This window comes from Heterodontus francisci, chromosome 20 (assembly GCF_036365525.1).
Source record: "Heterodontus francisci isolate sHetFra1 chromosome 20, sHetFra1.hap1, whole genome shotgun sequence".
Lineage (NCBI taxonomy): Eukaryota > Metazoa > Chordata > Chondrichthyes > Heterodontiformes > Heterodontidae > Heterodontus > Heterodontus francisci.
In genome coordinates this window covers 57,755,578-57,770,251 of record NC_090390.1, presented here as the reverse complement: position 1 = coordinate 57,770,251, position 14,674 = coordinate 57,755,578, and the positions used below count along the sequence as shown (strand labels likewise).

The following is a 14,674-nucleotide window of genomic DNA, read 5'->3' as shown; positions in this document are numbered from 1 at the left end:
TGTGCTTGGGTACAGTTATGTAGACAGCGGCAGCCATCTGCTACTTCACCATGTTGCCATTCTTCAGCTGGATTTTATGGGCCCTCCTGAGATGGGGTCAGAGGTGGGGGGGGCCCATAGAACAGCGATGGGAGATAAGGCTGGAGGACCCATCACGTCCCTGTTATCTCCCCATAGCCAAACGATTTTGTTGGGGACTGGATATGCTGATGATGGCCATCCCACCCAGAGGCCAATTGAGGCTCTTCAATGGCCTATTCACGGCCACTTGAGGGCCTTTTCACCCGCCACTGGGATTTAACCAGCAGCGGGTGCTGCCTCTGCCACACGGGAGGTCGCTTAGTAATACAAGATGCCCTCTCTGCGGGCTTGGGGTGGGGGTGGCAATTAGTGGCCCATGGAGGACCACCGCTGGGAATCATTCCACCTCCCTGGATCCCCACTCCCCCTGCTCACCCTCCAACTGCTCCTCACCGGGGCCTTCCAGACTGGCCCCAGTGATCCCTGTCTCACCTACCTCTGATCTGTGTCTGCAGTGCTGGGCCTGGGCCCAAGGCCACCCACGGTGGCCACTGCTCCCGATATAGCTGAGCTGCTGGCCCTGTGATTGGCTGGCAACTCTTGGAGGCAGGATCTCTGTCTTTAAAGGGATGGGGATCCTGGCACCCGGCCCTTAAGTGTCAGAACAATGCAAGATCACACCGAGTTGGGGGGAGTGGGGGTGCTCGTAAAGGCCGAGGTGGGATTCTCCCCCCCATTATAGCCCGGTGCCGGGAGCCCTGCTGGCACCACAAAATCCAGCTCGATGTATAAGCCAGAAGTATTGGTGGGCTTCTCAACAGGGTCAATATTGTTAAAATTGTGACTTAATTGAGCAATGAAAATTTGACAATAATGGGGTGAGATTACATATCCAAAGTCCAAATGCAAGTATTGTTGCAAATGTTAGTAGGAGAATTGTTTTAAAAATACAGAAATCTAATGGTCTGTACCAAAGTTATAAAAGGAAACAACTCATTGAAGAATTGGCACAGTAGGCTGGATTGGATTAGAAATGTCACACTGCTGCAGAATTTCAGTTCTTTTATTCTCCAACATTAACATCTACAGCTAATAAACACAAAATTCACCTTTCCGATGAATGAGGGCAAAAAATCCAAACATTAATATTTGGAATACTTTATGTAACCAGTTATTCAGAATCAAATTATGCAAATGTTTTTGTTGATTTCCATATATTAGAATATATCTCTTGTTTCACCAAACACACTGCAATTTTATTCAGTTAGTAGCTGAAGCATACAAACAGGAAATTCCCAGATGCTTGCTGGCAGGGACTCGATGGGCTGAATGGCCTCCTTCTATGCCATAAATCACTCTATGACTCTATTTGATTGCCAGCTGAGTTAGCTGGTCTCAGCCAGGGCAGTGTCTGGCATGTCACAATTGGCTTCAGTAGTCAGATAAGCAAGGGTGGTTGACATAATCAGGATTCCCACTAGCTGTCATTGGCAGTGCGTCTGTATGGACATCTGGTGAAATCAGATTCACAGTAGATCAACAATGATGTAATCAAGATACTAGAGGGTGACTAGTAGAATCTTATGGCAACAAGGAATGAATGGGTTTAAGAGGGACTGAGGAAAGGAAGATCAACCATGAACATATTGAGTTGCAGAGTAGTCTCAAGGGACTGTATGGCCTACTCCTACTCATATTTCTTGTGGTAAGGAAAATTGGCAACAAATATTGATAGGAAAAAAAAAGGTTGTTATTCTGTTGTGTGTTGCACCACATAAACTTATCCACTTCCTTACTATTAATAGGTGGATCTTGTGGAGGGTATCTCGAAGGTCCCTATGGGTCTATTACCAGTCCCAATTATCCATACTTCTACCCAAATAACGCACAGTGCACTTGGTACATAAGAGTGGACAGAAACCAAAAAATAAAGCTGCAATTTACTGAAATTGAGTAAGTAAAAACGTTTATGCTTCATATTTGAGTGTAAATAATGGCAGAGGTATTTACTGTCAATTAACTGCTGCTGATAGATACACTTAACTTATATCAATGCACTAGGGAGACCAGTAGTTTAATGTTGAGTGTCATGAATGCTGTGCTGGCAATACATTTTTGGCTCCTTGGTGAATACTTTTAAACTGAAATATATCCTGCAGAAAAACAGCAAGGAGGTGGTCTCCATTTTATTTACAAGAAACAGTATTATAGAAATCTGTTAGGTTTCACAGAAAAAAAAACAGTGACTAACTGAAGCATCAGATAGATTTTATGCTATACAATATCACTACTACCTCCTCCTTTACTGCTACATTGGCAGCATCCTTTTCTCTAGTGAAGAAGGATGCAAAATACTAATTTAGTATCTCAGCCATGCCCTGTAGCTCCACAAGATCTTCTTTTTGGTCCCTATTCAGCCCTACTGTTTCTTTAACTACCTTTTACTTTTTATGTGCTTATAAGTGACTTTTGGGTTTCCATTAATGTTAACTGGTAATGTATTCATACCCTCTCTTTGCTCCTCTTGTTTCTGTCTATCTTTAGTCATCCAGGGAGTTCTGGTTTTGCATGCCATTCCTTCCCCATCATCAGACTGTGCCAACTCAATACCTGTACCATCTCCTCTTTGAAGACCTACCATTGTTCAATCACTGTTTTGCCTACCTTTTTTGATTCCAATCCACCTGAGGCAGATCCCTTTTTAATTTATTGAAATTAGCCCTCCTCCAGTTAAGTATTTTTATGCTTGATTGTACTTTGTCCTTTTCCATAACTATTCTAAATCTGATTATATTATGATTACTGTTCCCCAAATGTTCTGCCACTGAATGACCTTAAATCACTGTCCTCTTGTTATTGACCCTTCAGCCACTGGAAGCAGTTACTCTGCTTACTCATCTAAACTGTTCATGATTTTAAACTCATCATATCTCCTCTTTGCCTTCTCTACTCCAAGAAAACAAAACAACTTCTACAGTCAATTTATGTAACTGTAATCCCTCATCCCTGAATTGATTCTATTAAATCTTTTCTGTACCCTCTCCAAAACCTTCACAACTTTCTAAAATGTGGTGTCTGGAATCGGAAACAGTACTCTGGCTGGGGCCGAACTAGTGTTTTACATAGGTTTAGCATAACTTCCTAGTTTTTGTGCTAGCTGCCTTTATTTATAAAGCTTACATCCCATATGCTTTGTTAACTGCCTTGTTAACCTATCCTGCCACCTTCAAAGATTTGTGCACAAACACCCCCAGATCTCTCTCTTCTTACACCCCTTTAATAAGGACCATTTAATATGTATTGTCTATCCTCATTCTTCCCACCTCACACTTTTCTGAGTTTCATTTGTCTATGTGTCTGCCCAATCCACCAGCCTGTCAATGTCCTCTTGAAGTCTATTACTATCTTTCTCACTGTTTACTAATATTTGTTGATATTGCCCCTTTTATCCCATAGACTTCTATTTTGCTATTTTACTACTATTTTGCTAACAAGCTGAATATGTGGTACTTTATCAAATGCCTTTTGAAAGTCCATAGACACAACATCAACTGCATTTCCCTCATCCACCCTCTCTGTTACCTCAACAAAGCATCAATCACGTTTCCTCCTTGCTTGAAGACATTGGGCAGAATTTTACACCAGTCCAGAAAGTCCCGCCATCAGGATGAAAAGCCCAGGGTGAGGGGTGAGGTGGGGAATGGTGAGACATGAAGTTAGAGATTGAGATCGGAATGATAGACCTTGCAGTATGATTGCACTGAGATTTTTGCTGCAATATTACCTGATTTGTGATAGGATAGCAGAGGAAAATCTGAGCCTCACACTCATGGAATTAATGGCAAACTAGCCAGTTTGAATTCTGACTTAGTAATAGTGAATGAAAGAGAATCATTGAATAAGTTTAGTCTCAGAGCATCGACCAGCACAGTACTGCAAGTGTATGCTCTGGATCCCTGTCATTCACACTATTCATAACTGATACTGCAGAGGGTACTTCTACTGTTAGAAAATTTACTGATGTGATCAGGTAACAAGTGTAAGGGAGTCTGGAAGTTTTCAAAGTGATATGGACCAATTAATAAGATAGTAGGGAAAAGGCAGACAAATCGTTTTTGGTATACGTGAATGAATTTTGGAACAAGAAAGCTAATCTATGTATGTACAATGGAGGATTGATCATTGGCGAAAATGGAAGAACCAAAAGATTTGGATGTGATTATTAATCATTCATTGAAAGTGTTCCATCAATATGAAGTTACTATCTACGAGGACAATCAAATACATCTCAAAGACATTTGATTATGAGTCAAAAAGTGTTTTATTTCTATTGCTTATCAAGGGCAGTGTTACATTGTATAGGCGCCAGAGAAGAATGTCAGGACTTATGCTGGGAATTTCCTCAAGAGTCTCCCGATTTTGCAGCCATACTCTAACTGAAAAACTGTTTCCTCAGTCCATTTGGTGTTCCTGCAGATCTTCTACTGAAGTTACAAAAATTTCTGGCATTAATTCTTAAATTATGAGGCAAACTCAAAGAATCAAATTAGCTCTTACTGGGGAAAATATCAAAGAATGCACATGCAGGATGTAAGGAAGCTATTTAATTTGAATTGGGAGCCAAAGTGCTGAAGACGCAGGTTCAAAATTTTTACGTGGGAATTAGGCAGCCTGGTTTAAACAATGGAAATTAACACTAGATAGATATTCAAGTATGTGCTTGATAATCTTGAAAGATTGGGAGAGAATTTAATGTAAATTTGTTAGAGTATTTACTAAAGCAAATCAAACTAGATCTGTTGAAAGGAATGGGCTGGATGAATTGAGTCGCCTATATGTTGTAATATTTTCTCATGTTTAGGTCCTGAATTACCTTCTAATGGTGCTTGTACATACATATATACTTATAATTGTTTGATCTATTGCGTAAGTTGATAAAAAAAATTACTGCAACATTCATTTTCAAACTACGATCACTCTCTTAACAGCCTGGAAGTTGCATCATCTTGCCAGTATGATTATATTGCAATATACGATGGGCCTTCAACAAATTCTGTTTTGCTTTCAAAAATCTGTCGAGGATCAAATTCGACATTTATATCATCATCCAACAGTATGACAATATATTTTAGATCTGATTCCAGTGTTTACAGACATGGGTTTACTGCACACTACTACTCTTTATCAATCGATGACGGTGAGCTTTGTTACACTTTTGTCTCAAAATTTCAATGTACTTTAAACTTGAAGAATTGTCGAGAAATTAGGAATTTATCTTACGTATTTAAATTGCCATTAAAAAGGCCCTATCATCATGTTTTATTATAAATGAAGCCAAAATGGTCAAACATAAAGATTTTCAACTTACCACCGAGGCATAAAACTGGTCTTGCATTTGGACAACCATTATAGAAGTCGCCCGATTTGCATTTCCATTGATTTCAGCCAATCGCAATACCCGTTTTACTCACCAGCAGCAAGTTGAAAATCTACCCCACATTTTCAAAGTAGCTTTGGTCACATTTTGTCCTTTCATGTGAACAGTTTTCCTGGGGTTCTCCTTAATTTACTCAGAAAACTAGTTTTAAAAGGTGTAGAATAAGTTGAAGTACAAGCATGCATTTCAAAATGTTATTATTTTTGAAGATGTAGTTAACATTCATAGTCAGTGTTACAACTTATGTAAAGATGCGTTAAATAAACTAGAAAAGCTGATTTTGAATGTAACAGTCGGTTTCACCTCTTAGCTTCACATCCAGCATTTTGTTGTTGCCAACACTTCCCAAAGAAAATCTTAGAATTAGTTTATCCACAGTTTGGCTGAAGTGATGTTGGGATCCTACAAAATGGAAGTTAGCCCCGACAATAAAAAGCCAATTCAAAACACTGTCCTGTGCAAAATATGTTTCCAATTCCACTGCGCAAAATTTCACCCAAACTAAATGCAAAAAAGGAGAGAAAATGGGCAGAGAGCAAATTGTCTCCACTTGTATCAAATAATTTGACAAATTACAAAATACTTACAGCACAGAAACAAGCCATTCAACCTAACAGGTCCATGGTGGTGTTTATGCTCCACATGAGCATCCTCCCACCCCTCTTCATCTAAATCCTTCTATACCTTTCTCCCTTATGTATTCATCTAGCTTCCCCTTGAATGCATCTCTGCTATTCGCCTTAATTGCTCCCTATGGTAGTGAGTTCCACATTATAACTACTCTCTGGATAAAGCAGTTTTTCCTGACTTCCATATTGGATTTATTAATGAATATCTCATATTCATGGCGTCTAGTTTTGGTCTTATGTGGGAATATCTTCTCTACATCTATCCTATGTCTACCCCATCAAACTCTTTCATAATCTTAAATCAGGTTACCCCTCAGTCTTCTCTTTTCCAGAGAAAAAAGCCCCAACCTGTTCAATCTTTCTTGATAGACACAACCTCTTGGTTCTGGTATCATTTTAGAAAATCTTTTTTGCATCTTCTCTAGTGCCTATATATCCTTTTCATAATATGAAGATGAGAAATGTTCACTTCATTCCAAGTGTAAACTAACCAAGGTTCTATACAAGTTGGCCATAACTTCTCTACTTTAAAATGAACCGCAGGGTCTCTTTATTGATTTGTGTATCCGTACCACCAGATCCCTGTCTTTCTCTACCCCATTTAATGCACTTATTTTCCAAGGAGTATGCGACCTCTTTATTCTTGCTTCCAAAATCTAATTCCCTGCACTTATCGATATTGAAATTCATTTACCAATTGCACGCATATTCTGCAAGTTTATTAATGTCTTCCTGTATTATACACACCCAATTTGGTGTCATTTGCAAATTTTGAAATTGTATTTCCAATTCCCAGGTCCAACTTGGTTATGCAAATTGTGAATAACAGTGGTCGCAGCACCGTTCCTTGTGGAGCACCACTTCCTACCATTTGCCAAACCGAATATCTACCTTGAACCCGTTTGTAGCCAGCTTGCTATCCATTCTACTACTTGTTCCCTGATTCCACCTTAGACCTTCTGACCTTACTCATGAGTTTATATGTGATACCTTATTGAAGGCTTTTTGTAAATTGTTCAGCATTTGCAGGCAAAGAGCAGTGAATAGCCAAAAGCAGAAAATGAAATGCACCCTTGCATATCTCCATGTACATGTCATAGACAGAATATAGATAGAAATATGGGTCCAGATATATAAACTTTGAAATTCTGGTGGAGGCAATAGGTTGACTGAAGTGTGGCACAGTAGAACTTCTGCCAGGTGCTCTGTTTGTGCTCATGCCCTGATGTGAAAAAGAGGTGCTTTTCCAAGGCCAAGTTTTGTTTCTTCCTCCCTGGTGATCCCTCCATGATTGATTGCCATTTGAACCTGGCATTCTGGGTTCACATGCTGCTCTCTGCAACACATCTGCTTGCTTCTTGCAGTCATATGCAGCACTAACAGTGGATTTCTAGTCAAACCCAGGAACACCTCCGAAATTAATGTCAGAATGTGGTGGGGGTGGGGGATGGGGTGCGGGCGAGGGGGCTGGTGCTGGGTGGAAATAGCTCTGTGTAAAGTTAGCATATTACCTGAAGAATGGGCAAAAATCCGGGAGATTTGGGCTCTATCTCAATTCCCAGCCTGTCTGCCCCCTGGACGTCTGACCTCCACCACAAAAAAAAAATACAAGTTCTAGACTATATATTTCTAAACTTCCCTCATGCACATTAAAAGTACAACAAAAAATGTTTATTTGATGTGATCATGTGCAAGAGGGGTTTTTAGTTTCAGCCTATTGGTTTTATCCTGAATATAGTTACATTTTAATAACTGTAATTAATTTTGCTAGTATCAATGTCACGGTGAATGCAACCCACCCTCATGTTCCAACAGGGATGTCACTTACTGTGTTTACATCAAGTGGGGCTGAAATTCCACATTGGTAACTTAAGTAAAAAATTAACACTTCTTACTAAAATGAACTTGTTACTAACATTAGCAATGGCAGGAATTTCAGATCCAATATTTCTGTTTCCGCTGATACAAATTCTGTTGAAAATTGAGCATGAATAGATTTTTTGCTTTTATCCTGAATTGAAAAATTAAATCTTAGAGATGAAGTTATATTATTGACAATAACGACTTTGTCAATTCTGGCTCCATTGTCTGTAATGACACTGAGAGGCACTTTAGTTGGGCAACACTGCCTAGTGATGGAGTTTCTGGAAATTAGACATCATCCTTCCAACAGCAATTTTTTTTTAATTTTTGAAAGAAAGAAGAAATTCCTCCTCTATCTAAGGGTTATTTCATTTCAAAGAAAACCTTCCTTCTCAGTGTTGTTGTATAAGTGGCAGAATTGACAGCCATAGGCATAGGCCCTGTGGGCCTCTGTGCACCTTTTTTGAAACAATGGTTAAATACAAGTCTCTATAACCTGAGGTCAAAGCTTGCACTGACAAATGGTGCGACTTATTGATCAAGCCAAATGCAGTAAAATGGCACATTTCGATGCTGGGGTTAGTGCAGATTATTGATCTTTCAAGCAGTTTTCATTTCTAATGTGTAGGATTCATAAGATTTTTTATTTTCCAGATTTGTTAACCTGTACAACAGATTATATGGAAGTAAAACTTAGTAGGTCCTATCTCAACTCTCTGGGTTTTGATGAACACAATCTTTACCTGAATGATCAAAACTGCAGGCCAATAATAACAGCTAATGACGTGGTGTTCAGGATACCACTTAATAGCTGTGGTACAGAACGGCAGGTAAGGAAAACAGTGGTGGGAGGGTTGGGTCCGCCAAAGATAAACAAATATTTTTCCATTTCCCGTGACGATATAATTGTAAAATGATCAAACTGAACCCTCTTATAATTCAATTACTGCAACATTGCCCTTGCATAAATACTTTCTAAAGTTATAGATACTGCTGTTGGCGTTGAGTTTATGTACCACCTATGGTTTTGGCATAATCATTCTGCTCTCGGACACTTTAGTGAATAGTTTGCCATTGTGTTGGGTGTCTTCAAAGCCTCTAATATAGTTTGGTACTAAGCACTTCTATACTATGGCCTCCTTCCTATGCTCTTGACCACCTCTTAAATCAATCTATTTTTCTGCAATTGATGGCTCATTCTTTGACTTGTTTTCCATTGACCCCTGTCTTCCCATGTCCTGTCCTCTCCTACTCTATTCCTTCCATATGTCAATGAGCTCATCCAGCTTTTTGCTTTTGATTCCACTCTACATTCATCTATTTCCTCCAGACCATATTCCATCAGTACCCTTCGCCACTCTCACAATGTATTGCATTCATGTAATGAAAATGTTATCTCTTTCAATTCTTCGCTTTAATTATGTCTCTCATAAGACTAACTAACAGCTCCCACCTCTTATGTTTGAGGGTTCTACCATTAGTTCTTCTTCATATTTTGATGTTCTTAGCCTCAGTATCGGGGGAGGCGATGGCATACTGGTATTGTCACTGGACTAGTAACCCAGAGACCCAGGTATTGCTCTGTGGATATGGGTTCGAATCCCACCACAGCAGAAGGTGGAATTTGAATTCAATTAATAAATCTGGAATTTAAAGCTAGTCTAATGATAGCCATGAAACTATTGTCGATTGTTGTAAAAACCCATGTGGTTCACTAATGTCCTTTAGGGAAGGAAATCTGCTGTCCTTACCTGGTCTGGCCTACATGTGACTCCAGATCCACAGCAATGTGGTTGTCTCTTACTTGCCCTCGAAATGGCCTAGCAAGCCATGCAGTTCAAGGGCAATTAGGGATGGGCAATAAATGCTGGCCTGGCCTGTGACGTCCACATCCCATGAAAGAATAAAGAAAAAGTATCTTGTCTTATTTCAAATAGAACTCCCACATCTGTCATGTTGCAAAAGTTACCTCCAAGAAGGAGGATTTGTCCTTTCATGCTGAACAGTTTTTCCTCAACAGCTTTTCACTCTCTGAAAAGAAAATTTGTCCAAGAGTTGAATACTGCCCCTATCTAGGAATGGTTTTCTACCACCCCTTCCCCCTCCCCAACCCCCACCAGTGCCTCACACTCCTGGACAGGATAAATAAAAAAGTTCTATGATAGGTGATTCCTCTCTCATCCCTAGCCTCCATTATTCACTTATCATAACCTGTAATTTATTTTTATTTACTGAATTTTTATTCCTTTTTCCTCCTAAACTGAAAATATGCTATTCTATACACCTTCCTCCTCCCTAAAGCCTCACTATATTGAAATTAAATGAAACTTAGCCAATGCAGAATTTTAGTTTTTCTTTTGGGACTAATTATATTTCAGATCATAAACCAGAATTTGTGATTTTTTTTAACTTTGAAAGTATTAATTTGTTCAGTGGTCAGTACAATTTACTGTGCATAAATATTTCATCTTATGAAAGATATCAATTCTAATGTGCATTCTACACTTACAGGGAAACAATGGCAGTATCACATATTCCAATACCATCCGATCTTCACCTTCTGACTCAGTTATAACTCGTGAAACAAACCTACAGATCAATATTGGCTGCGAAGTAAAACAGGATACAATGTTTAAAATAATGTATGTGGCAAATGAAAACATGACAGGTGACATAATAGAAAACGTAACAGAATCTAGCACGTTTAATGTCAGCATGACATTCTATGACTCGCCATCATTCACCTGGCCAGTGCTAGAAGCACCTTACTATGTGGACCTAAGGCAGAACCTGTACCTGCAAGTTAACCTGCACAGTTCAGACACTGGTCTTGTAGTATTTGTGGACACCTGCACAGCATCACCTTATAGCTTTGACTGGACATCAAGGACCTATGATCTAATCAAGAACGGGTAAGAAATGTAAACTCCTGTATCAAAATTAGAAGGAATATTCCTAACTAACTGAGATATATTGCAGTTTATCTAAAATAACTTAAATCAGAACTGCAACAGTTACTCTGCTGTTCTGTATGAGACAAGCAGTTTAAAAGTTTCAAATTAAATCTTTTTCAACTAGCACTTACATTAGCATTTTTATGTGATAATGATGAGCTATTAGAAATATCAGTTTAAAATGTGCTATATTATTCCTTTATTGCTTTACATATTAACATCTAATGGGTCCTGCACATGAATTTTAAAAAGTCATTAAATGTGTACATGAGCATAAAATGGCTCCTAGTTTAACTCTTAACTGCCCTCTGAAGTGTCCCAGCAAGCCATTAAGTTCCTAGACATGGACAATAAATGTCAGCTTTGTCAGTGATGCCCACATTCCGCTAATGAACTTTTGAAAATGTTAATGCATCAGTATTTTGGTCTTTTCCCGCATGAGTTTGCTTGTGAAATTTGTGATCGTGAGAAAAAATTCTGTTGCAACTTTTATGTAAGTTTCAGAATTTAGCCTTAAATACCAATGCTTTAACATTAAACTTCAAAACACTAATTTTACAATAGTTTACATTGTTTTAGAGCAACAAAGAGTAGTATTGTTCATTTTACCACACTTCCCCATGCCCCCCCCATTATCATAATCTTATCCCTAATCTGCTTTTCCTCTCCAAGGTCCTTGAAAGTTTTATTCCCACCCATTGCATGTTGACATCAATACAGCTTTGTTCCGAAGAAGGGTCACTGACCCGAAACGTTAACTCTGCTTTTCTTTCCACAGATGCTGCCAGACCTGCTGAGTATTTCCAGTATTTCTTGTTTTTATTTCAGATTTCCAGCATCCGCAGTATTTTGCTTTTATAATAGAGCTTTGTGCTCGAGTCCTTGCAATATGGCTTCTGAGCAGTCCACTGACTGAAGACAGGCCCTGATTAAAGTCATAAGTGATAATCTGTATGGCTGCAACCAGGGTTCCTTATCCCTCCTCGACCTCTCTTATCTTCAACATTGTTAGCCACTTCATTCTCCTCCATCGCCTATCCTCCATGGTTTACCTCTATGTTTCTGTGGGTTCCGCTCTAACCTGTCTCTGCACACCTCTTCAAATGGTTTCTTCTCCCATACTCATAGTGTCACTTTTGGTGTGCTGGAAAGCTCCATCCTTGGTCTAATCCTGTTTCATCAAATGCATGCTACTTCTTGGCAAGATCATATGTAAGAATGGGGTTAGCTTATATATGTATGCTGATGAAACCAAACATTATCTCTCCCTCCTGGAGGTAATCTCACACCATTTTGACTTCACACCAGCTGTGTTGTAACCAGCCAGTGAAAGTAAAATGCAAAATAACAAAACTTGGTTTTTAACCTTATTAATGTTCGAAGGGAGTTGGCCCTTTGTTAAGATTAAAATTCAGCTGCGATTCGGATATTGGTCAACATAACTCTGCAAACACAGAGCTCCATTTTACTAGCCAGCAAAATAATTTCGGTTGGTACCATACTCAGCAGTCTCAAACATTTCAGCTGTAATATAGCAATACATTTACATTTTCATTGAAACTATAGTTTGAATGGGGATTTTATGTTCTGGAATTAATATTAAAATGTTTGCTTTATAGGTGTGTAAAGGATGGAACATATGAAACATATCCCTCGCCAGTCAATGGTGTTGCACGATTTAAATTCAGTGCCTTTAAGTTCCTGAACCTTCATTCTTCAGTCTACCTGCAGTGTAAACTTGTGGTCTGTAAAGCCTATGATTATTCTTCTCGGTGTTACCGTGGGTGCATATCTCGGCAAAGAAGAGCCACAGGTTCTTCAAAGGGAATCACTAATGTTCTCACAGGACCCATTGAACTGAAAAAAGATGTAAAATATTATGAAGCCAGAGGTGAGACAATCATATTATTTACTGAATATATCACCAAAAAGCATGGCTAAATTGGAAATTTGTTTTTCAATAGTATGCAGTCATAGTCTTCATTTTTGTAGCTCCAGCAACTGGTAGTCATTGCTTCAAAAATAATAAAATGTTTTGCATGTCTTTCAGAACTTGAAAACAAATTGGACGAAGCTGATGAGACAACTATCCAATCTAGCTTTCCATTTGTCCTGTCTTTATTGGTTCTGGTTGCAGTTGTTTCAGTTTTGGTTGTCACGGTGCTAAAACTACGCAGGAGCCAACAAAAGGAATATGGTTATGAGCAACTGGGAGGCAATTTCCCAAATGTGGTCAATAACCAAATAGCATAGTATGTGGAATTCTGCTCTGAAGTTATCCTATCAACCAATAATCAAGATGATCAAATTGAAAACTACTTACCATTTCACTTTGAACTTATTGCCTGGAAAAAATTCAAGAGCTGCTCAAAATTGATTCGAAGATGATCTGAAGCAACTACTTTGGCTGCTGAGATCAAGTTAAAATAAATAAGAATATCTTATCTGTTATGTCTCAATAATTGCTAATTAGAATGCAACAATGGTTGAATTTATTTGCTCAATTGTTTCTGTTCTCATTAAATATGTTGCAAAGAAATTGTTATCTATAATTAATAGTGATGCAATAAAGTATTTTCTTCTGCAGAGCACAAATGTACTTTATTAAGCTTTTGCAAGGAGTGAACTACCGTATACATAGATGCTTTGAAACTTTTTTTCATCAATAAGAGTTTTGCTGTACTGGACTTTACTGCTTCCCTTTGCCAGGCTGGAGAGTGAGGTAAAGACAGAAAATGCTGGAACTATTCAGCAGGACAGATAGCATCTGTGGAGAGTGAAACAAAACTAATGTTTCAGGTCAATGACCATTCATCAGAACTGGAAAAAGTCAGAGGCATAACAGGTTTTAAGAAAGTAGACAGGGAAAGGGGGAAGGAAAGAACAAAAGGGAAGACCTGTGATTGGGTGGAGGGCAGGAGAGATTAAATAATAAAAAAGATGATGGTGCAAGACCAAACGGATGGTAATGGGATTAGTAAAGAAACAAAGAGGGGTGTCGAGGAGGTATAAATGGCAATAGCAGCACCATTACCAACAGGTGTTATCTGAAAAAAATGGGAGTGGTTGTTAGGATCTGAAATTGTTGAACTCAGTGTTGAATCCAAGAGGCTGCAAAGTGCCTAATAGAAAGATGCGGTGCTGCTCAAGATACCATTGAGCTTTATTAGAACAATGTAGGAGACCAAGGATCTAGAGGTCAGAATGAGAGTGCAGTAGAGAAGTAAAATGACGGGCGACCATAAACTCAGGGTCATGGTTCCAGAATGAACAGAGATGTTCTGCAAAGCAATCATGCAAACTGTGTTTGGTCTCCCTAGTATAGAGGAGACCACATCATGAGCAGCAAATGCAGTAAACTGTCCACTGGAGAGTAGGATGTCCAGCCTGCTGACTTTCCATGACATCAATATCAATATCAATCCATACTAAATGCAGAAATGTTTAGTAGGATGTAGTATATGTCCTGCCAATACCCCATCACCTCCCACTCATAAAATGGAGCACTTTATTTAATAAATTATCCCACTTGATAGTGTAGACGAAAACTGAAAGCTCAGTTTGGGTTCCGCCTGGGCCACTCAGCTCCTGACTTCATTACAGCCTTGGTTCAAACATGGATAAAAGAGCCGAACTCAAGAGATGAGGTGAGAGTGACTGCCCTTGACATCAAGGCAGCATTTGACCGTGTATGGCATCAAGGAGCCCTAGCAAAACTGAGGTCAATAGGAATCAGAGGGAAAACCTTCCGCTGGCTGGAGTCATACCTA

The 14,674-nt window shown here is 39.1% G+C and overlaps 1 protein-coding gene across 1 annotated transcript in view; it reads left to right on the top strand.

The window, feature by feature from the left end:
* Nucleotides 1-13,387, top strand: part of LOC137380876 (uncharacterized) — an 81,785-nt gene extending 68,398 nt beyond the window's left edge. The window contains exons 39-44 of the mRNA XM_068053284.1: nucleotides 1,827-1,974; nucleotides 5,010-5,218; nucleotides 8,605-8,780; nucleotides 10,462-10,862; nucleotides 12,524-12,795; nucleotides 12,955-13,387. Coding sequence (XP_067909385.1) covers nucleotides 1,827-1,974; nucleotides 5,010-5,218; nucleotides 8,605-8,780; nucleotides 10,462-10,862; nucleotides 12,524-12,795; nucleotides 12,955-13,157 — 1,409 coding nt within the window. The 3' untranslated portion in view covers nucleotides 13,158-13,387. The remainder of the gene's footprint in view (nucleotides 1-1,826; nucleotides 1,975-5,009; nucleotides 5,219-8,604; nucleotides 8,781-10,461; nucleotides 10,863-12,523; nucleotides 12,796-12,954) is intronic.
* The last annotated feature ends 1,287 nt before the right edge of the window (nucleotides 13,388-14,674 follow it).